General features: G+C 35.6%; 2 protein-coding genes across 2 annotated transcripts; both read right to left on the bottom strand.

Annotated features, from left to right (window-relative positions):
- Positions 1 to 4,141: 4,141 nt before the first annotated feature.
- Positions 4,142 to 5,527, bottom strand: LOC145890273 (equilibrative nucleobase transporter 1-like). Its single transcript, XM_082981290.1, has one exon. It carries the CDS (start codon positions 5,525 to 5,527, stop codon positions 4,142 to 4,144), a length of 1,386 nt encoding a protein of 461 aa, XP_082837416.1.
- A 5,385-nt stretch (positions 5,528 to 10,912) lies between these two features.
- On the bottom strand, positions 10,913 to 23,911 carry LOC145888550 (uncharacterized). Its single transcript, XM_082979324.1, has 26 exons — positions 23,713 to 23,911; positions 23,252 to 23,418; positions 22,462 to 22,572; positions 21,664 to 21,790; positions 21,263 to 21,387; positions 19,968 to 20,095; positions 19,433 to 19,604; positions 19,155 to 19,281; positions 18,743 to 18,881; positions 18,481 to 18,641; positions 18,183 to 18,274; positions 17,450 to 17,499; positions 16,120 to 16,315; positions 15,734 to 15,844; positions 15,368 to 15,467; positions 14,920 to 15,104; positions 13,960 to 14,049; positions 13,782 to 13,901; positions 13,569 to 13,640; positions 13,193 to 13,332; positions 12,824 to 12,982; positions 12,358 to 12,521; positions 12,179 to 12,295; positions 11,942 to 12,051; positions 11,700 to 11,832; positions 10,913 to 11,541 (listed from the first exon to the last, which is right to left on the bottom strand). The coding sequence occupies exons 1-26, from the start codon at positions 23,840 to 23,842 to the stop codon at positions 11,435 to 11,437; spliced, it is 3,333 nt and encodes a 1,110-aa protein (XP_082835450.1). The 5' UTR covers positions 23,843 to 23,911; the 3' UTR covers positions 10,913 to 11,434.
- Between the last annotated feature and the right edge of the window lie 388 nt (positions 23,912 to 24,299).

Below are 24,299 nucleotides of genomic sequence, written 5' to 3'. Positions count from 1 at the left end.
CATGAGTGTTTTACTACTGTCATTTCGGCGAAATAAATCCTTTTATTGGCGAATTAAATTTCACGCATGAATGAATACAAATCCATGCGGTTTATCAGAAACAAAAAAAATTAACACCATATGTTATCAATTTTAACGATCATTTTTTGCAAGGTATACGTTGAGGCACCAATACCTGTGATTTTGGTTGCGAGCATACACAATGGCAGATAATGCAAAGGTCTCTTGCATGAGCGAACATTTGAAACCTTTCTGGGCCGTAGGATTTTTTAAATTCTGCACATAGCTTGCCTGGAGCATACAGATGAACGTGGATTAACAGAAAAACAATAGAGACGGCCGCACTTGGTTTTGCCCTGACTTTGATTTGTACTCTCAATCTTGTTTTATACACAGGTCATTAAAGTCCGATTATTTGGCTCAAGGTGATGATAAAACTGTGAAGGGTAAAATAACCCAAGAGGTGGTTGACGAAAGCACGTTTCAATTGTCGTCTTCTGGTGTAAACTTTCAATCGTCTGCTATAAGACAAGCTCTGTGCAAAATTAAAAAAAATAATACGGTCCAGTAAGGTTTCAAATGTTCGCTGGTACAAAAGACCTTGCCGCCAAGCTGTACGCGGGTCTAGAGCTCTGTGCCGTCACAGCCGGTGACTTGTGGTTATAATAAGTTCGTTACAAGTATTACTGCCTCAACGTTGTTGACAATTGTTATAGCCATGCAATGAAAGCAGCTCGTTGTGCAGCAAACATTGCAGAAGTTCCAAACTGTCAAAAACTTACTTGTTTTGGCTCAATGTTTTTGTTGATTGTGAGACGATTGCAGACTTATATATTGCTGTGGAAAGTTTTATTGTGTTGACTAACTGCGAAACGGCATCTTCATTAGTTCAGACACATTTTAATCGGCTAACATCAATGGTAATTTCTGGTAAATTCAGTATCAATATTACTGACGACGACAATGGCGTGAAAGAGGTTACCGACTACACTTTTTGTAATAAAGATACTGACAAATTACAGGAATAACAATTTTCATTTTCTTGTCGATACAAACGCAAATTAGATGAATTTTTTAATTCACATGTGTACAAAGAAAACGAAACAAAAATAAAAAACAATCTTTATTGTAATCCCAGTTTTTGTGAACGTGTAATTGAAGTGGTTTTAAGTAGAATATGTGCAACATCAAAGATAATGCTTGGGGGTTTGTCACGGCATGTCCGCGACGGCAAAACTAGTAACGAGCAGGCGAAAATGTTTTACACTTATTCCACAGATTGTAACGTCATGAAAAGTTGTGTACACCAAACAGTTTTACGCAATAACAAAACCCAAGGAATAATTGAGGAGCATTTCGGTGATTTGAAAACAAGTATATTCAATGGAAAAAGAATAGCTCGTTTTGACGATTTTGTCTCAAAATATTATGATGCTATTAAAGTTTTACAAAAACTTTTTGCCGATTGTATGTTGAGCTTTCGTGGACAACCGCACAAATCCCCTTTAAAAGCAAATAATACTAAAACCGCCAAACGTACATTGGTTGTGTAGTCAAAGTTTTAAAAGCGGAAAAGAAACAAAACCAGTTTTTACTCATCGGAAATTATGTGTAAACGTGTAAAATTTGAAAACAAAGTATTACTTTCCCCACAACCAATGTTAACACTTAAGTGCACCCCGACAATGCCATTTTTCTCTGTCTGTACAAAACTCCATTATAGTTTTATCGACTGTAAAAATATTGCAGATTTCGTTTGGCATCGTATACCTTTTACCCCAACTTCCATTTTTAACACCGCCCTCGAGATGATTCTTTATATGGTTCTACTGGAATTCCGCGAAAAGAACTCACGTCTTTAGTAAGAAAATGTTTAATTCCGATTTTTGTTTCAATAACCGGTCGTGACCTTTCTTTTAAATCCGACTCACTAGTATATCAGAGTGATCTGTCTAGTTGCGGTTTGTGTGTGTGTTTCACCGTAGAAAAAATTGCAAACAACATAATTGGAATTGATAAGATTGAGTTCGACGTTGCGCGATATCGTATTTGGATTACGTTTGTGCTTATCCAGGAATCGATCAGTTGCAATGATAAATTAAATACTTGGATTGTTAAAAACAAGCTAGTTTGCCCGGTCTTCTAAATTTATGCAATAACTGTTGGTTAAATTCTGTGTTACAAGCTCTTCAATGTTTGTTAGATTGCCCTTGTGTTTTTCCCAATAAAACCACGATAGAAGGTAGGATTGGTCACTTGCACAGAACTACGTTGATTACTCAGCATACCTGCAATTGGTCGAAGACGTTTGTAGTCACCTTAATTTTAATTTAAAAGAGCAACAGGACCCTACTGAATTTTTAATGCTTTTTAATGTTGCTTCCGTAATAAAGAGTTGTGGATTAAACTGGTCGTTTAAGTATCATACATCAAAAACTTGCAAGACATGTGGCAACGAGGAGAAATTTCAGAATGAGCAATCTGTACTGACGTTGCCATTGTTCGATCACATCCCGGACAACAGTAATCTCAGTGCATATTGTGAAACTGAATTTCACAACGTTGCCTTTAGCCGTTGTTCCCATTGTAATTTGGATACAGAGAAGAAGATTAGCAGTGAGCTCAAAAGTCCAACAGACGTATTATGCATCGTTGTTTTTAGAAATATAAGTGGCAAGAAAAGCAATAAACGTGTAGTCCCAGATGAATTGTTGCGTTTTGAACAAGGAGTTTCGTTTAGGCTTATGTCTGTTGTTGTACATATTAGATCCGGTGTTAACTCAGGACATTATTTGACGTACAAATTCAATAAATTTCATTTGACAGAATTTAATGACGACACTGTAAAACATGTCGCATGGAATAGTGTTAAAGAAATGATACTTACGGGTTGTTGCATTTTATTTTACAAGAAAGTTAAGACCGGTAGTGTTTTTTCCCCAGTTTTTCTTGTTTTTTTGTTCATTCAAAAACAATTGCTTCCGTTCTCCCTATGGTTATGTCACATCCATTTTTTTTACTTATTATCTTCAAAGTGTGATTGCCTAAAAACTGTAGTTGTGCAACGTGGGTGACTTTAGTGTTTTCAAACCATTGCATTCAACCATTACGAAACTGATGTTGTTCGTTGACTGTGCAGGAAATTCGCCCAATACATTTGCGACTCTTTACAGATGTCGACTTTTGGACTTAGGTCCAAGAACGGATCATCGGTGACGGGTCATGCAGCCAGCATTGTGTCATAGACTGAGACTTTCTATAGACAGACTTGATGTTGGGTTCGCGGAGATGCAATTCCGACAAAGCTCCATGCTTATTTGTACACTTTACGTTCAATTTTTGTCTGTAGTTACAAACCGCTGAAAGCACCATTCTCTCCTCAGCCACGTCACACGTAAATAATGGTACACGGGCGAAATATGTGGCCCAAAACCGTTTAATAATCACATAAAAAATATTAGTTGTCGAAGTTAAAGGCAGCATTATCATTTCCCCAAACCACATTACACACGTTAAAATTTGTCGTTAAATGGGTATAAAAATTGCTGAATACTGCTCTTCTGGCAAACTTTATTTTATTTACAGCATTCCCTGCGGTGGGTGCAGCGGCGTGTACATTGGGGAAACTGGCCGTGCGCTGAAAACAAGGAAAGAACACCAAAGGGATGTGAAAAACCATGAGTGGACTTCACAAGAACAATGACTTTTGAACGCGAGTCCGACAGGTACAAGAGGATGTTATTGGAATCATTGAACATTAATGCGTATGTGTTGTCACTCAATGACAAAACGAAAACTCTGTTTCCACCTGTCTACCGACACCTGCTAGGAAATTCTGCCGTTAAACCTCGCGCACCCCAAAAACCATGAAAACCTGTGTTGTTACTGATAATTGTAGTGCAGGTGTGTTCGCCCTTGCTTAACGTTTTTTCACTTCTTCTTCCTATTGTAGCGTTTTTTATTTGTTTATGTGCCACAACATTGTCCACATTGATTGATTTACATTTCATACCTCCTGATGAAGGCTGCTGCATAACAGCCGAAACGTCAATAAAATAAAGTTTGCCAGAAGAGCAGTATTCAACAATAAAACATGACTGGCAGTGTCAGTAACAATTTATTTAAAAGGGTAAAAAAATGTTTAGAGACAGCGCATTTGTTCAGGTGACTTGGAACGAAACGCTTCAATCAAAATCAAAACTGGATGAAATATTGCTAACACGCTGCAGGCTAAAAGTATGTAATTACTGCTAGATGTTAAAAACAGTGCGTACTGTAAAAATGCAAACAGACCAGCAACGACTAATGATATGCCATTAAGCTTCCCATAATGACAGATAGGAAACACTTGTGCCAAAAAATTTGATACACTGCCGAAAAAAAACGAACGAAAAAAAAGCAGAGTCACAAGAGACGCGTACACTCCGTTTGTTACGACTGTAACGCTCAGGATTATTTGCAGAAGCTCTGTTACTGTCATTGAACAAAACAAACCTCGAAGTTTACGCGCCTGCAGACTGGTTCCCGAATATCTGCCATATTTTATTACCCCTTCGCATATTGCTCCGTTAATAGGAGCAGCCAACCCGCCGCCAATAAGAATATATCCAAAGATATTGGCAAAAAAGTCCAACTGATCTGGGGGTTGAACTTCCGATATCCAGTTAATGTAATTGCCGAAAAAATAAACTATATGAAGGGAACCAATGCACACGAAGAAACAGTTCGACCAGAAAAGCTTGGATTTTAAACATTCTTTAAATGTGACATTTTCCACAACATCTGTAATCTCCTCATGTTCGTTGGTTGTACTGCTGACGTTTCCACGGTTAGATTCGTCATCTTCTTGTTTTGTGAAAAACTCCTTGATTTCAAGGATACCGTATTTTGCATTTGGATTATAATCAGACAAAATATATCTTGGCAGAAGAAAAAACGTGCGAATCCATGGTAAAATGCTAATAATAGCCATGAACTGAAGTGAAGCAGCTAGTGATATACCGTTATCATAACCAAGTTTGATGAAAAAGAACGTTACTACCCCAGAATCAAAAAATCCATTAATGGCAGTAAAATAAACAGATCGGAAGTTTGTTGTCAGGTTTCCAAGTTGAGTATTGGTTACATGAAATTGAAGTCCACCCATTCCTATCATCATCAAACCAGGGAAAAGCATATTTGATGTTTCTGGAGACGTCACAGCCATCAGGGTCCATCCCAAAGTAAACAAAGTACATGCAATAGTTCGGGCAACCCAAGTTCCGAAACGATCCAAAATGTAACCGAATGGAAAAATGGTCACCAACATTGCTACAATTGCAAGAGTGAAAACCAAGTTCAAATTTGTCTCCTGGAATTTGCAACTTGTTGATGTCGTTGTGTTACCCTCGGATGTGGGACAGTTTGTTTGAAAATACCCTTCTTGGATGAGAACGAATTGCAAGGACGGCCAACCATACACAGATCCGCCAAGAAACAGAACCTCCATGCATCCACTTACTATACTTATAAAATTTAATGAAAACATTATATCAACCTGTTGTTTTCTGTGTGATAAAGTAAGTATCCATTGCAAAATGTGGCTGTTAATTGCAATTTGTGCAAAAGCATTTATTCAGAAAATATCTTGAACGAATAGGCCCACTATATAATTATTAAAGTTTGCTAACAAATAGACATTTTGCAGCAGCAGCATCCGCAGCAGCAAAGTAATGCATTTTTACAAACTGTTGTGTAGTGTGTATAATAAATGGTTGGTGATTACAACGCGGAACGGCGTTTCGCATCATTGCGATGTCTATGTGCTGTAGCGACGGCATTTTTCGTTCGTTTTTCACTTGCCGGTAAAGATATTTTGCGAAAACCAACAGTTGCGGATAAAGAACTTTAATAACCCGTTTACAGTGGTAGATGCTAAAGAACCACCCCACAGCTAGGTCGGCAATTGTGATCATAGAAATCGTGCAAATATGGGGCATATCGGTTTCGATGAAGAGTAAACAAACACCTGTCGAATTAATTTGGTAGCATTATTTAAATCTCAATTAATTTTACCGAACCAGCATTTAATGCCGAAATTACACTAGTACCTTGCAGGCCTCATGTTGGGAATATCATAGAAGGAACGGCGGGTAAGTAATCACGGTCTTTTTTGTAGCCTGCGATTGCGTTTGTGTGATTTTAACGATTTGCATTAGCTTATAATAAAAATTATTTGTATAACTATTCGTTGTGAGTATTCTTTATTTATTAATGCTTTTGTTAATTTAGAAAAGGTAAGATAAACACTCTTTTTACACTATAAGTTTGGACATCTAATACTCTGATTGTAATACATGGTGTTAGTGTCCAATAATACCCCTGAATGATGCATAGGTGTCTTTCCTATTAATATAGCGTAGTAAGCTATTGGTTTATAAATACTAATCAGTTTTGTTTCTGTTTCAGAGTAAGATAGAAATACAACAAAATGTGAGTGTATATTCTTTCCTACTAATATAGTGTAGTTATCCATTTCCTTTTGTTTCTAGAAAGATGCAAAAAGACTTGCAAGTATAGAATGTCTATTTGTCAGTATGCACACACTACGATCTTTTACATCCGTAAGCAATACTGTTAAACATACTAAACTGTGTTAATATTGTAGTATAATAAGCCAGGAATTTTTAGAAAATATGCAGAAGTATGCGAAATAATTTCACAGACTAATATTTTCTGTATTTTGTAGGAGGATGATCAGACCCTTGTAAGTGCAACAAACATTCTTTGAAGTTTTGTGTTTTTTATTGGAAAAGTTCTCACATTTTTTTATTGTTTTACAGAAAAAAATCATCAATAAATAAGATATGATTTACTTATGGGTTGTGATTTGCAACTACTAAACAAGATGTTACTATTAATCAGTCTATGTTTGCACAGGATTTTCCACCACGGCTTGGGGAGCCATCCTGCATGTGGTCGTTGGGCATTTTTGGTAACCCAGAATCCTTGCCATGGCCATATCAAACTGTGTATTTCATAAACTGTTTGTTCATATAATTGCATTTAAAAGCGAACAGGGTTATTGGCAACCACACAAAGTGTTCAGGTATATCACAATGTAATGACCTAACGGTCAACCACATTCATGCATAAGGGAATTTTAATTTTGTCATGAATCTCATCCTTGTGCAGAACATTGAGCCTTTTCAGACTTATTTTTTGATGTATTTATACAAAAAATGTGTAATTACACTGGACAAACAAAGTATTTATCGTCCATCGGATATTCTGGTGAATAATCAACACACTTTATGTGAAACCTTTGTTTGCATCGAGTGCATTCAATCCAAACAACTTCTGAAGAATCCACACCTTCATCTTTGCATGATTTACAAATGTCTTTGTTGCATTATCAAGACATTTGCCAGCAATAAAGTTTAGGATTTGCAATCTGTACCTTGAAACAAAACCATTTTGTGGTAAGATCAATAGGTTGTAGAAATCCAGCAGCCTTAACATTAAAATGATTGAACAAATTATCTCATTATTATTTAGTATTCCAAACTTGTACACACTTCCCCAATGACATGACCTGAATCATCGCCATCCCTAGGAAAGCGAATGCTGCAAGCCAGTTCTTTCACCAACCATACATCATTGATCATTAATAGATCTGATGCTTATCTTGCTCTTCACAATTTCATCTCTGAAGGATGACTATAAAGAAGGAATATGGATTAGTGCATATAAGTTTTATTGTTTAAACACATTTGATTGTTTACAATGCAACATTGTTACAAAACCTTTTTGTGCATATGAATACAGTTTCTGAAATAGCTTCATTCCCTGGAGTCGAAGCAATCAAACTCATTGAAAAAAAAACATGATTCTTACAAATTGCGATTGAAATGTAAACTACACAAACGCAATCGCACGCTAAAAAAAAAGACCTTGTATGCGTGATTACTTACCCGCCATTCATTCTGTGATATCCCCACATGAGGCCTGCAAGGTACTAGTGTTATTTCGGCATTAAATGCTGGTTCGGTAAAATTAATTGAGATTTAAATAACGCTACCAAATTAATTTGGCAGGTGTTTGTTTACTCTTTACCGAAGCCACATATTTGCACGATTTCTATGATCACAATTGCCGACCTAGCTGTGGGGTGGTTCTTTAGCATCCAAAACAAGTATTTTTTGGGTTGTGATTTGGGAAATATTTCGCTAAATCCAAAACAAGTATTTTTTACGAACTGAAAGCTTGTAGGAGCATACTTACAAAAATATGCCTAAAACTCTAATGGTATGTTCCAGACCGAATCCGAATATGGACGTCGTGTAACGTTTTATGCTATGACGTAGTGTTCACATTTACGTAATTTTCCATGGAGAGTGACTTGCAGTTTTGTACCTCCCAGATAAATACCATTTTCTGAAACGACACAGGAGATCGCTCGTAAGATGCAATTATCGATAAGTGGTCTCACGCGAACGCATAATTCAAGTGCGTATAAGTTCTGTGTTCTTGCGGTCAGAATTCATTCCACATTGTGGGATCGCCTACTCTGCGCTGGGCTTTTGCCTAGTGTAGATTCACCATTCATTCTACATTATTGGTACGCCTTGGCGTAGAATCACGTTTGTCTATTCTACTCTGGGGTTGAGTTGTATTTCTGAACATATATCCTTTGTCTTGGTGAATAAAACATACTAACACAAGTTTGGTTAGTACGAAGAGGAGTCAGGAGTCAGGGAAACGCATTATCGCAGTTGAACACGCAATTCAAACAAACAAACAATACACATCTCTACATTTTTGGCGACCCCGCCTGTGAAGTTTCCCGAACGTCAAGCTTCAAAGAAGAGTGAAGGATATTCTTCCAAGACGAACGACAAATCTTGACCGTGAGTACCAAACCAGTTGTACTTTTGGTCGTAATTCTTCCATCATCTAATTGCCACGAGGATTCTTTTATAATCTTTCATCAAAATTGCCATCTGGTTGAATATTTATCAGGCTATATTCGAGCCATAATCTCGGCGTTTATTTCGCTGTTTTCTTGGATTGCGCACAGTTGCAAATTGACGCGCAACTCTCTCAAATCTTGCTGAGATTTTCAAGGTTCCTCGTTTTCCATTGCTGGACGTTGCTGCTACCATTTCTCTTGGATTCATCGACGGTTCTTTCCATTTTCCATTCACGAGTGCTTTCCTGAGGATTCGTCAGCTCCAGCCCTGCGCTTTAATCGAGCTTAGAGGAGATTCAATTCGCGTACGCACGGATTTCATCGTTTCCCCATATACGACGTTGGATATTTTCCGTGATTGTTCGTTTTCCCCTGCACAATTTCCGTCTCGTTATTTTGGCCCGGGCTGCCGGCAGGTGTTGGCTTGTCTCTGCGGGATATCACGCCGTCAATTCCGGCGGACCATCACGCTGTGTTGGAACCGATGCCTACAGGCAAGAATGAAACACGACAAAGTCTGTGTGCGAAGGAAGGTGGATTTCATTTCAAGACCTTTACAGTCAAACCTATGGAATGCTGTTGGACTATACAATTTCGCTATTCAACGGTCATGGATTATTAAAGGCAATGAACTGAATTTTTATCTGCCATTGCAAACATCAAGGATATTTCAAGAAATCTTGGCTACAAACGTCGGAACGTTATCGAAAATTACCCGGTAATGTGCCTACTACTTTTGTTTCTACTCTTTTAAGCCATGCCTAGCCCTTAGTGGTTACGTAATACTAATCCCCTTATGTTCACTTTCTGTAAAAGGGTTTTTAAACTTTGTTAAGTCTCCTTGTCACCGAAACGTTAGTTAATATTATTCCTTGCGTAATTGACGTCTGTTAAATGTGAAATGTGGATTCAACCCTTAACGAGTCTGCATGACAAGTCAGAAGGGGCCTGATACCTTTATACTACATGGCGCACAATTAAGCAAGGTCGCCCTTTATTGCCTTCCCACTCTTTATTATGTCTGAAGCCCCAATAGGAAAAATCCTTGCTCTCTAGTTTTGTTTTGGTTTGATGAAGCACATAACTGCTGATTGACATATTTTACGCATGGTTTTGTTGTTTGGCCATTATTTTGTGACATGTACTTTGACAAAGCTAAAATACCATTTTTTCTTTTCATTTTCTCTCTTCTCTCTTATATCGTTGTTCTTTGCCTATCCTGAAAAACACTTTTTGGGAAAAGACGAGTGTAACGTTTTATGCTATGACGTAGTGTTCACATTTACGTAATTTTCCATGGAGAGTGACTTGCAGTTTTGTACCGCCCAGATAAATACCATTTTCTGAAACGACACAGGAGATCGCTCGTAACATGTAATTATGTATCGTGGTTCTCACGCAAGCCGCATAACTGGTTAATATGAATTGTCTTTAAATCTCTGGTTTCTGTGGCCCGAATTCATTTCCACATTGTGGGATCGCCTACTCTGCGCTGGGCTTCTGCCTAGTGTAGTTTCAACATTCATTCTACATTGTTGGTACGCCTTGGCGTAGAATCACGTTTGTTTAATCTACTCTGGGTTTGCCCAGTGTAGTGTAGTGTAGTGTAGTGCAGTTCAACCATTCAACATTCTTGGATCGCCTTTTGCGTTTCGTCCCTTGGTGAAACATTCTTCCAAGTTGACCGATCTACAGTCGAATCCAATGTGTATTGTGTTTTACTCAAATACTGTTGTTGGTATTTATACACAAAAATGGGAGTATACGAAGCAAACAGTGGCATTTTTAACGCATAAATAACCAACTCTGACGGCGCTGCTTGCGGCGGTTAATGTACCTGCAACAGTCGCACGGTCTGTGTCACGATACGCGACTGTAAAGATTTTTGGTGTTGTCTGCGACAAGAACATGTAATGGACGTGATAATGTCTGAATGTATTTTATAAATTGCAAACCTTTGCATATTGTAGTAGCTTATCCTTTTTATTCTGATTGGAATATTTAATCGTTTAGCCGTCGCAAATTTAACGAAAACAAAAACAACAATTTTAACTCAAATTAAAATTTATTATGTAAGTTAAAATTTCACAAGTAATGTGGTCATAAATAAGTTTTTTCACATGCTTGGAAAACTAGAGAACAGATCTAGATTTTTGTTAATCAACAAAAAGTATATAAATAAGTTTTTTCACAATGGAAATTTCATGCACAATTTACGTATCCAAAAACATAAATGACAAAGCAATACTTCACAGGAAATAAATCTTAATTTAATATTTTTTGGAGGGGCAGCAAACAAAAAACGTCACAGTGGAAAGTGTAAGTGCCCAGGTAACTACATTGGTAGCAAAACTTATTTAACAAGTAGTAAAAAACACAGGTTGTCATATTATCACAGTTGCATTGATGGAATTGCATTACATGTATTTGTACAAACAAAAGTACCCCTAAAAAATTATCAAAAGTGCTTCAGTGTTAACAGTTTCAAGCAGTTGGTTGGGGAGAATCGCGTTGAGTCGATTGTAGAATGGACACTGGCGGCAACGCTAGCTTGTGAACCAGTTTTACCTCTTGATGCAGTTTGGAAAAAGCTACAAATCAAATTCAATATATTTTGAATATGCCTGCCATTAGTTTTTTTGTTTCAAATTCACCTACTGAAAATACCAGGTTAACAGTTCTAAGATTGTCCCAAAACTTTCAAAATTAGGTTGGAAAATGTTAAACATAAAAATTACACAAAAACTACCAGGTCTTGTCATTTGCGGAGCAAGTGATGGAAAGTTGTATGTTGGAAATCTTGGAACTGGGGATGTACCCCGCTGAAGTTGGCCACCACTTCCAGGCAGTGCTGCAAGGTTGCTAGGCAGCGACAGAAATGGCTGCATAAAATATTTGTGAAAGTTGATAAAGCTTGTTCTGAAAACTATAAGCGCAAAGTGTGACTTAACTTTCGGGCAGCCCCATGATTTGGGGGCAAGTGGAACTTACCTGGGGAAAGATGCCATTTTGTCTTAAAAGAGATTTCATTCTCTGAGAATCATCTTTCAGTTTAAAGCTGATATTTCGAATGAGGTCCCGGGCACTTTTTAGTTTGTAAGCTACAAAACATCTTTCATTGAAAAAGTTTGAAAATCACATTTGTTGATTACATTAACTGTAAGTGTAAACTGTAGTTTGACTTAATTTATAAACACAATTTAATGAATCAACTGTTGATAGACATACCTTTAAACCTGGCAATGATGTCATCAGAGAAAAATGTGCAAGCAATCCATTCATCATAATCATGAATGAAGTCAAGGGCAGTTTGGCCTTGATTATTTTTCCACCTAACATCCGCACCTGCACAAACAAATTAAAAGCACATGCTCGAAAACACAATTCATAATATTCAGTAGGTTCACCTTGCTTGATGAGTACACTAGCTGCCTCGAAGTTGTTCAATTTCATCGCAGCAAACAAACCAGTTGCTCCTTCATTGTTCACAGCATCGACTCTTGCACCGAACTCAAACAACACTTGCAAGACGTCAGTGGGTCCAGTCATGCATGACGCCAGATGAACAGACCTAACAAGTATTTGTTATGAATACATTTATTTTGTTGCATGACAACATGAAGAATTCATGTGAAAAAAACAAACAGTGAAGTTGGCTGGTGATCAAATCATATTTCCCAACAAAAAAATGGAAAAAATAAGTTTATTTTTGCTGCTGTATGGTGTTAATCAAAACATAGGGATTTGGTTATAAATTTTCACAGGCCCATTCCCATTGCCAATATTCATGCACAATGGTTAGATGTGACCCAAAAAAATGACTGATTTAAATTTCATTTTGTGGAAAGCGATAAAAGAAAACATTGCACTCACGTGTCACCACTCGGATATTTAAGGTTAACAAGGCCACCATTCTTCAATAAAAATCTAGTTGCTTCCGATCGATCATCAAGCGCAACTTGCTGTTTCAGGATTTTATAAATTATTTTGTTGCATTCATCAGTTTTGAAAAGGAATCCTTGTTGCACCAGCCTAAGAGTTAAAAATAATGTTTTGAAGAACAAAAAAACACATGTGACTGAGGTAAGATTTATTTTTGCTTTGAAAACATCTTTTTTGTTCTTTTAACCATTCTCAAAATTTTAAAATAAATGAAGCTTTAATCATATGGCTTTTTGTTGTTCACACAGAACTTAAAAACAGTAAGTTATTTTGTTTTTATGTGCCACTGTAACAGCATACCAAGTTGCACATGGAAGGTAATTTCCAGCGAGAGCAAGATAGGGAAGACTTGGTGGGGAATCATTTGCTTCCTTATCTACCTCAGACTTAATTAAATCATCACTCTCATCCAAAAGCAATTGGATCACATCTTTCCGACCCTTTTACGTAAAGATAAACTGGTTTAGAAAAAAGTTACATTTACTTTACTGCATATTTAACTCTTGTCATTCATTTGGTATTTAGTACAAAGTGGGAAACAAAAATAAATGAAAATAGCAAAAAAGGTAAACCATTTTTTTTAATTTTGACGACTCCAAACTTATTTTCCACTTATGGTTAAGTATTCTTCATTTTCTTGAGTGAATAATATCATGAAACACTTAAAAAAACAAACCTGCATTGCAGCACAATGTACTGGCATCAGTTGCTTTTTATTTCTATGTACAATGTCAGCACCATGGTCAACCTACGACAGTTAGATTTTTAATAAATTTATTTGGTTATAGTGTTTGTTTATTCTATTTTTTCTCGTCATTTTACAATAGAAAAACTAGAATATGATTACGCAATCTAAACAATAACAAATATTATTGAAATGAGTATTTACCAGAGTTTTGATTCCATCCAAAAAACTTGGTTTGTCAATTTCTCCATAAGCACGAACATGTAAGGCAACATTTCCTTCATTATCAGCTGCATTCACATCAGCGTTACTCTCCAATAAAAGCTGGGACAAGACAAAAAGTTACTGGCAATAAAAAAATATTTAACAATTAATTTCCGACCTCCAATGTGTCAATACTTCTTGCTCGATGTAAAGGTGTTGCTCCCTGATAATCCTTAAGGTTGATATCCAAGCGAACTTTCAGCAGGTTCTGCAAAAAACAGGTAAAAGTTAATTTGGAGGAAAAATGCACCATCCAATAAAAAAAATTAAAAAAATGTTTTTGCATTTTAAACATTTTTTTGCATAATTAACTCTTGCCTGCAGACAATTTGCATATTGGTATTTGCCCACCGTGCAGACCTTTGTAACAATGGAAAGGGCACGTCACAGAGCAAACCAGTAATGCAAAGGGGTCATTTTTTTTGTTGAATGAGCGCACATGTGTATGCTGTTGTCATGGCAAATTTTAGGGTGTTTGGGGCAGTTTTGGTGGTGGGTGCTGCTGAAAATTATGGTGAAAATGGAGCACAAAATTCAGGCTGTTTTTTTTTTTGTGGAAAAATTAATCGTTTAAGTGGCCGATCATTGGGGATTTTATTAAATGTTCATCCCAGATCAACAAATTTTGATCAAAAGTAGTCTCTGGAAAAGTGGTTTAGCCACCCCCTGGGGGCTTTTGCCCCCCTGTTTGATTAATCTTTTTGGTAAAAATGCAACAAATAATGGAACTAGAATTTGCAGAAAATTGAATCGTTCAACTACCCACTCATTTGCATTTTTGTGTAAGTCCTAACTCTTCTCTATGCAATGGCATCAAATTTAGTTGCTTAAAGAGTGCCGAAGCACCCCCCTAGGGCTGTTTATACCCCCCCCCCCCCCCTGTTGGTCATTAGATCTTCCAGGAGGTTCAACAAGTCCTTGCTCTGTAATCTTATCCAGGAGCAAAAATTTTGTTTTTAAATTTGAAGAATATTAGGTCCCCAAACATGATTTCTCCAATTTCATACCCATACAGGTTCCTTAACTTTGCAAAATATTTTGATTTGTTAATCAAAATGCACAAATAAAATTTTGTTACCTTTATGGCTTCGATACTTTCAAAATGCACAGCTGTGTGCATCAATGTGCTTCCTTTTAAGCTACGAGCACCGATGTCTGCCATCTGCCTGATTCCCAACATGTGATCCTTCACAATTCTGTGTAATGGATCCAGGAGACCCCTGACTACTTCTGGAACAGTAGCTTGCCACAAAAGAGCAATTTCTGTGGAAGACAGAAACCATCCTTGTTACAATTACAAATGCTTGATTATCATGCTACAATGTACACTTCCAATAAATTTGGTTTTACAAATTTAAACTGCTCCAAGTACCATTAAAGGTTGTTAGCCCTCCACTATAATTTTTTTTCTTAGTAAGAACAAGTTATGTTGAAACCTGTCCGACAAAATTTTTTCATTGGAAGCTTGCAAAACAGAACAGGTGAGTTTAGCTACTACAAGAGAATTTTTTTTATCTATAACAAACCTTTAAGTGAAGTTTTCATATCCTCGTGTCGCATGAGGTCAAATGCAGTTTGACAACTGAAGTTTTGAATTTTTGTGTTGCATCCCCATTCAATCAACAACTAAACACGCAACAAAAATGACCAAAATGTACCACAGATAACTTACAATTTGTTGTTATTATAAATAAAACCTATTCTATAGTACAAACGGTTAAGAATACTATAAGCAAACCTAACATTTTGGAAAACTTCTGTTTAATTATCTTATATATTTTCACAATCCATGTCCAGATGGGCTAAATTTAGAGCAATAATGGTTGGTGTTTTTGCAATAGCAAAAAGTTTTTCAAATATGAAAGTATTGATTTCCTCAAAAAAAGGCTTACTTGAGCTACTCTTTTGTGTAGACCTTCTGCAGCAAAAAACAGAGCAGTACAACCAGTCTTATTTTTTGCATTTACGCTACAACCACTTTCCAGGAGAAACTTGCAAATATCCTAAATTTTTAATAATTTTTAAATAACTCCAGGAAAAAAATGATTAGTTTACATAAAAATATCAACATTTTCTGTTCATATAATTTAGTCTGTTGAATTTGATCCTACTATAGTTTAAACTCATAACAAACTGATTTAACTTCTGTTCCAGGCATCATTACTGCCGGCACAAAACATATTAATTAATTATCCGTCACAAATTTAATCTTCAACAAAAACAACTATGCTTGTATTGCAAAACTATTTGAATGTAGAAATTATGGAAAGAATCTCACAAAGTGGCCAAATCTGGCAGCCACATGAAGAATAGAGTTCCCAGAATTAGCTTCACGAGATGCAATAAAGTTTGGATGAGACTCAGAGAAAAAAACAACCATTTTTTTGACAACATCAAAGTCTCCATCTCGAACAGCTTTGAAAAATAAACGTTGCCACTGTGTTGTGTTGCCGGGGAAAACTTGATAAAGGAAACTAAACAAAAAACAACAACACTGAAAACAATTTGAATATATTTAGTATTTGGACGTACAAATGTGTAAAATATTTCCAAACTCATTAAAATAAATAAGATTCTCACAACTCTGCATTTCCAAACACAACACCTTTTATTATGACAGGTATCAAAAATAATTTTACAACAAATCAACCAAAACTTTGATTAACTTTACCATGGCTGGCCACCTGGGCCACTATTCATCCACCATGAAGCAAATAAAGGCAAAGCACCACTCTCCAAATATGGTTTCAATGCTGACTCAATATCTTCCAGATAGTGATTGCTCCATGTGGTAACTTTTTTCTTGCCTGACATTCCAAATGTTTTTTTCTACTACGTTTAAATGTTGACCTCACTAGACCAAGATGCCCTTAAAACACTTGAGACAAGACACACTTCACTGGTGGCTGACTCACAACACGAGAATTGAAGAGAGCTGGTCTGTTAAGTAAACAAGCTGACAGACTTAGAATTGTCTTTAATCAAAACACATGTTATTGAAAGTCTGACAAGCTGTAACAACTGCTGACTGTCAATACTTCAACCACATATATTTTGGCATAAGCTACCTGGCTGTGTGTGTAAGGCTCCGACCACTGTATTGGCCCTGGGTTAATGAAAATTCCTTCTATTATATTCTTACCACATCATAATGTTCTCAAGTGGTCGGTGGTACTTGGCTTGTGCCCCAGATAAAAGTTATTATAGTGGTTTTATAAAGAAGTATTTTTGTGAGTTCCAGTATTTTAGTGAGTTATATGGATAGAGTTTGTGGAATATAGAAGGATGTAAAATTATGAGTTAAATTGTGTTGTTGCATTGTTTGAGGTTAGGTGGGTTCCAGTTGTGATGTTTCCAATGTGTTTTTTTATCATTGAACAAGCTACATTATGTGTCATCATAACAGATCACTTATGTTTTAGATAACCTTGTAACTTAAGACAACCATAAGTTTTATGTACACATTGTGAAATGTGAATTTGTCACCAACGATGTCTAAAAGGTTAAGGCAGAAACATACGTAGTTTCAAAGACAAAATAAGTTTTATGTATTATGTTCTGTTTTTACCTGACTAAAGATTAAATAATTTCCATGTTAATAAACTTACATTGTGTTGGTCTTCAGAGTTTTGTTCCTTGACATACTTTCCAAGTAAAACTGTAACAACAAAATTAAATTTTTGAAGCATTTTGTAAATGGTTAAAAACATCACAATCAGATTTTTTTTGTGTGTGTTATGTTTCACAAAAAGTGTGAAAAGTTCCACATAAACATGGCCTTTATGAAAAGTAAATGTATTTGCAGTTATAAGGTTTAATGAAACATTATCCAATAAAATATCATTATAAGTTTAGTTTAACAGCTGAAACATTCCATTCCCCCACAATATAACTTGTAGTGTGTAACTGTAAACAAGATGTGCCTAAACTTTTTTGAATTTTAATCGGGTAAAGAAGCCCGCATGGGCCAACGTTTATTTTCGTAGTTTTTAGGCAAAAAAAATTAGGCAAATCAAACTGCTAACAAGGGCAGTTATGCATTTTTTTAACTTACATTTTCAAACAAGATTAATTAAATTAAAAAAACTATTCCAAACTTATGTGGGATGTTAAACACAATTTAAAATCACAGCCGCTGTCCATATAAAGTGCCGTGGTGGACCACATCTGGCCTGCATGATATATTTTGGACACCCTTGCTGTTAAACATGTCTTTTATTCATGTAAGTAAAATGCTTCTGATAATAACCAAATTTAACAACCATCCCTGACCCCAGTATTTCTGATTCATAAACATTAAGAGTTTCTAAGGATCACAACCAAATGGGAAACATTCTCCACCTCATATTCTGGGTACAATGCTGGCTCCAGAACATAAACTTCACCCTGGGGAATTCCCAGCAGACCCCGAATGTTTTGGCATCCTTCAACACCTGAAACAAAAGGTGACACGATTACTTGGATGTATTGATATAAAATGCTGAAACGACAGCTTTGCGACAATCAGTTTAGCTACAAACAGCACAAAAATCATAATTTGAACAATATTCTTAAAGAGTTGAGGATAAGATGGCTCCCAGGTTATCGTACAGCACTGGGTGTATTACGTCATAAAACATGTCATCAGTGTTTTTCTTACCAGTAAAATCATCCAGAAATATTTTTGTTTTCTTTTCCCTCAAGACAATTCGTCGATCAGGGTTGCAAGTTTCTTTTTCATAAGCTCGGTAAAAACCTGACCCTTGAGTAAGTTGGAGGTTCACCGCAATTGACATACACAGGTCATTGATTGTCATATTTCTAAAACACAAAAAGAATAAAACTTGTATATATACGTGTAACATATTCATATACAATATAAACATTTCCAATAATTTTCATGAATATTTCATTTTTCACACCTTGGCACTTGAACAAGGTCAAACCTCTCGTTCATTTTAAGAGCGATAGTTTTTCTTGTTTCTTCCTGTATTTGCTTGATGTGTTTGAGCCAATAATTTATGTATTCAATGTCGTAACCCTCCTTCAGATTGGTTTGTTCTGCAAACAATAGCATACAAATTTAAGTCCATACTTTTCAGATCCATGACTAGAAAGATAGACAGTTTTAATAGTAATTAGGAAGATTACTAATTTTGGTTATGAAAGACCCAATTTCCAAGCTTAACCCAATTATGAACAGAGAAATTCTATCTTCCAAATATCTTTGAATAAACAACACCGACATGGACTTAAAATAAGCTGAACAAGTAATTTGAAACCATGTCATTGCAGAGATGGAAGTCTCTTTTTTAATAAAGTTCCCATTTAGACCTGCATAAAACTCATCCAGTTGTTCTTGCAAGTTCTTTTTCACTTTTAAATCTTGCATTGACTCCAGATGTTCAGGCAGTTTAGTAAGTTCATTCGAGACCTCCTGAATCAACAAGACCAACTCTTTCTGTGCAGACACAAAATAAAAAATTGCATTAGGATACCTGTTGCTCTATATTCCTCATACTACTTCAGTTTATCTGAAATTTTTACATTTACTTCTAAGATCAATCAAAAAACCTTCCATACATGTAAAGTAACTTTAAAACAAAAATTACCAGTCGGTTGATAACAGCCTTGGATTGTTTTAATTTGTAGCAACTCATGAAGAAAAAACACATGTAGGAACAAATTGACTTTGGATCAGCTTCAGACAAATCACCCGATCCCATGGGATTTGACGCATATAACATCTTGCCTGCTGTTTCTAATGCCAAGTTAATTGTCCATCTGTAAAGGTACACAAACCCTTAATATCTGTAAGAAGTCAAATATTTAAAAATAAACATTAATGTTTAGGAAAACTCAACCCAGTCTTTACTTAACAACACCTAACTAACATACTATGTCATTAAATAGAACATTTCAAATCGTACAAATAGCTGCTAGTGAAAACATAGGTAAACTGCAACCCATGGCACTATTTATACTATTTGAAATGTTCTATTTAAAATACTTATTTTGGTAAGAAACCGAAAATCTTGAGATATTACATAATTTTTACATGCAGCAAAACTTGGAATTATACAAAAGCCGTCTTCTTTAACTAAGATATTCGATTTTAAACATTAACACAAGTAAAAAAAAACACACCTATCATTTAACATGACTTCTGTTGTAAATGTTCCAGGGATAAAGGAGTTGATCAAGCCGCAAAGTGCTCGACTGTCAACCAGGTCATCGAGACTGTAGACAGTAAACTTGTGGCCCTCAGACACAAGCTAAAAAAAATGCTTTTGAGTACAAATTTATGTATTATGACTGTGTGAATTGGTCAATTATATCCTACTGGTTAAATGTTAAAACCGTACCTAAGCATGTTGTTTATTTTTTCACAACAACTAGGAACTCACAGATTTTTTGATTATGTGAGAATATAAAGGAGGAACAATTATCCATGCTAAAATTGCATGTTGAACAAATGTTCTGAGTAAGTGCATGTTACAATTGTTTAGTTGCTTAAATATCATCATCATAGTAGAAGGGAAGAAAATACTCACAAATTTGTTAAACCAAATATCCTTATTTTAGTCAATTTCATCTCAATGTTTTTAATATTTTTCTAATTGGATAAAAGAAAAATTAGAAGTACCATTATCACAGAAACGTTACTTTCCAGGATAAAATCTGTCAGTATTGGTATTTAAGACAAATTTTTTTCGCTTTTAAGAAAAACCATTCTCAGTGTTTTTAAAAAATAATACAAGAAGTGGGTTAAAATACTGTGGAAGTACTGTGGAAGTAGTGGAAAGTAACATTTTCATGATAGTGGTCTAATTATACACAAGGTGGAAATCATCAGGGACAATTGCAACAAATGGGGAATAATTCCCACAATCAAAGAACAAAACTTAAAGTTTGTAATGTCACTAAATTACGTGGAGTTTAATTCCTCAGAACATGTTTAAAGACTTTTAGCATTTAATTACATTTTCAGTCAAAACTGGAGCAAAGTATTATGAGTAACTTGATATGTTTAAAGGCCTCCAACAAAAGCCACAACGCCTGTGTGTTGTGTAAACAATAGTGGGACATTTAACAGATTCAGACAAAAGCAAATGTCCTTCAGGTTTATGTCATCTGTCAAATAACACAATGATTCAACTTTTCAATGTCTGTGTTGATTTAGTCCTTTTTAATGTTTGCTGCCCAAAATGGTAAGCAACTTCAAAATAATATGTTGCAACACATTTTTTTAAATCTCAAATCTTTTTATTTCCAGAATATTTAGATTTCTGTTACTCATTTGAGTTCAGGGTTTGCAAAAACTCCACATCATTTTATAATTATTTTAGAAATCTATGTGAAATAAAATATTTTCTGAAAAAAACAAACTGTTCAAATATCTTGAAATATAGCGACACAAACCAAATTTATTCAAAACCAACCTGCAGTTGGGAATTTATCATTTCCAGAATACATTCATCAGGTGAAGGGTAACTATACCAACCACCTTTCGGTCGGTGAGGTTTTGAACCTTTCATGCGATCAGCACCAATAAACCGTTCATAACCTTCACATCATCAAAGAAAAAAAATTGTTTTTTGACATTATTAGTGCATGTACCATGGGTATTGCAAGCAACTGACAATTGGTGTAGTTGCACTATTTTCCTCAACACTTCAAAAATTTGGTAAAATAACTAAGACATATGCTTGAATGCTGGATTTTGTGATTAAAATCAAGGACCAGCACACAATTCAAGTCATTAAACAAATATCTTTCTACTACTTATAGTATCAAACATTTTTAGTAAGTATATAAGTGTCAGCAATACTTTGAACATTACCTTCAGGATCTGGTGATGGTGTGGCATCTTGTACGATTTGTGACGATGATCCAAAACCTGACATCATGGTGTCAGAAGTACGAACCACTCTTCGCTTCTTCTTCTTTGGGAGTGGCTCTGGTGTCCACTGAAATATTGTTGATTGATTATTTCTCTCATTCAATACCATATGGTAACACTGGTAAATATAATACTATGTTCCGTTAACAACATTCAATATATTCATTCCGAAATCGACCTTTTCTAACGCCACTTGTTGTGTGTGACACAGGTGGAAACTTCATTCTTGCAAAATTACAATATAAAATAACCTTGTGTCAAACGCATTCATTGTAAAGAATACATGTTTCACTAAAAGCATCCTCAGTTCTAAAATAAAACGAAAAAAAAAGTGAAATACTAAAAAAGAATTGCTCAAACTGGCCTCACAAATAGGCTGCTGGTGGAAACCTCCAAGTCACTCTGACTTGCAATGTCAGGTGACCTACTTGCATGGTGGAGAACCGCATGCTTGTGGTTTTTTGTTTTATTTTAGAACTGAGAATGTTTTTTTGCAAAACATGTATTCTTTGCAATAAATGAGTTTGACACAAGGTTATTTTATATTGTAAATTCCGTTAAATAACAAACATAATTTATTTACTTAGTTTTCATGCATTTTTAAATTGCTATCAGTCGTAAAATAATATAAATATTGACCATATTACAATTCAAGTAATTAAAGTAGTAAATAAAACTGTGGCTTATATAAGTATGTACATTGATAACTTGCATGCAGAAAACTTGAACAAATTTTACCCGAAATGGAATTTCCGATAAGTTTTTGTCATTATCCTGTTGCAAAAATTCCATTCGTTCCCATGTAAACCAAATATCATGAGCAACTAATCTCCACAACAAGTGAAAGACCTAAAAACATTTTCCAATTTGTTGGAAAAGTCATTTGACTGCTTTGTTTTGATTGGACATCACATAAAGTTACCGTATTTTACGGACCATAAGGCGCAATTTAAATCCTTTTTTTTTCCTCATAAATTGATCGTGCGCCTTATAAGCCGGTGCGCCTAATGTATGGATCAAGTAGTGCTTTATTGCCTACACTCAAAACCAGTACCGATACTATTATTATATAAATAAACCACCGTCTTACACAATAAACTACGGTAAAAGCAACTAGCAACTGTGATATTCACTAGGCTCATTTTTTCTTTTGCTCATTGTACTATTGTGACTTGCTTACATTTATTACGTAACAAGTAAACTTTATACGGTAACCCATACTCCTTAAAATACGTTACGTTCTATAGCCCGGTGCACCTTATGTATGAACAAAAAACTAATCAAAGCAAATTATTGACAGTGCGCCTTATAATCGGGTGCGCTTTATGGTCTGTAAAATACGGTAAGTGTTACTTGTGCTGTTACTTTACATTTGAATTTAATGTGAAAGAATATTAGGTTAATTTTGCAAGGTGCATGTATATAACACAGCAACATTTGCAAATGGCATGATTGGCAGGAATGCCCCACTGTGCAGATCCTTGCTTGGCGATCACAGCTATCGTATCGCAATCACTAATGAGCTTACATGGTCTGCAGATTTCATTGCAAACATCCGACAATCAACTTTGACATCATCAGGAACAATATCAGACTTTTTTAGTTCTTCAACAAACCATTCCACCCTTGTTACTTTCTGAGCTTGTGTCAGGCCATCAAATGATTGCAGTTTTTTCAATGATTTTGCAGTCATGCCTAAACAACACACAACAGGCAAATTATGGTGAAATTTTCTTTTATTTGTTATTTTGTGCAAAATACCAAAGCAACACAACCAGTGAACTGATCTGATTCAAAAGAAACAGTATTGTCACAAACTTTTACTTCTTACTTATCACACTTGTATAGGACAGTAGGAAATAGCAGAAACTTTTGCAACAGACAAAAAAAGTTTATTTATCTTGGCAAAAAAATACAGAGAGCAATAAATACTAATAAATAATTGCCACGGAATATCCACGTATGAAATACTTTTGGATATCTACTCACTGTGCAATAGTTGTTGTACATGATTTCCCTTCGTCAAATCCATTAAAACATTGTTGAGTAAGGAATCATAAGGGACGAGACGCAGGTTTGCCCAAGCAGTAAATCCATTGATCCTTGTACGCAAAGACATTATGTCTTCAATTCATGTACAAAAGCCAAAGTTAAGCTGCTACGCTACAACAACAAACATTTCGCAAATTCCGTTTCTCGAATACCAACATCAAAGTTTTCACGGAAGGGTATTACCCTGATGTAAAACTTCGTGCAAACACAATCATATAATATTGTAAAAAATATATATTGATTTGATTTAATTTGTGTCGGTAGCGTTTATTTCATTAGCAACGTTTATTTCCTTGTGGCTACCTGTAATTAATAATAATTTAATACTCTCGGTGCTCGTATGAACCTGCGCGTTTAAGAGATTTTTTGTGAGATTTCGGTGCTAAAAATCTAATTACGTGTGCAATTAAGGATCAAAACAAACGCTTCTTGCTTGAAATAAGTTTAGTGGCTTCGAGTATGCTTTTATCAGTGCATCAGTATGAGTCTACACGGCTCTATAACTGACTCTTTGCATGCTAAAG

This window comes from Ascidia mentula, chromosome 2 (assembly GCF_947561715.1).
Source record: "Ascidia mentula chromosome 2, kaAscMent1.1, whole genome shotgun sequence".
NCBI classification, from domain to species: Eukaryota; Metazoa; Chordata; class Ascidiacea; order Phlebobranchia; family Ascidiidae; genus Ascidia; species Ascidia mentula.
The sequence above is the reverse complement of the archived record's forward strand: the minus strand, read 5'-3'. Positions and strand labels throughout refer to the sequence as shown.

What these genes read in the sequence shown, in the direction of transcription:
- LOC145890273 (XM_082981290.1), bottom strand. Translation starts at nt 5,527, where the DNA reads ATGTTTTCATTAAATTTTATAAGTATAGTAAGTGGATGCATGGAGGTT.
- LOC145888550 (XM_082979324.1), bottom strand. Translation starts at nt 23,842, where the DNA reads ATGTCTTTGCGTACAAGGATCAATGGATTTACTGCTTGGGCAAACCTG. An exon ending in TGGATGGAATCAAAACTCTG is followed by an intron (nt 13,641 to 13,781) that starts GTAAATACTCAT and finishes TAACTGTCGTAG; the next exon opens with GTTGACCATGGTGCTGACAT. An exon ending in CATCATTGCCAGGTTTAAAG is followed by an intron (nt 12,052 to 12,178) that starts GTATGTCTATCA and finishes GATGTTTTGTAG; the next exon opens with CTTACAAACTAAAAAGTGCC.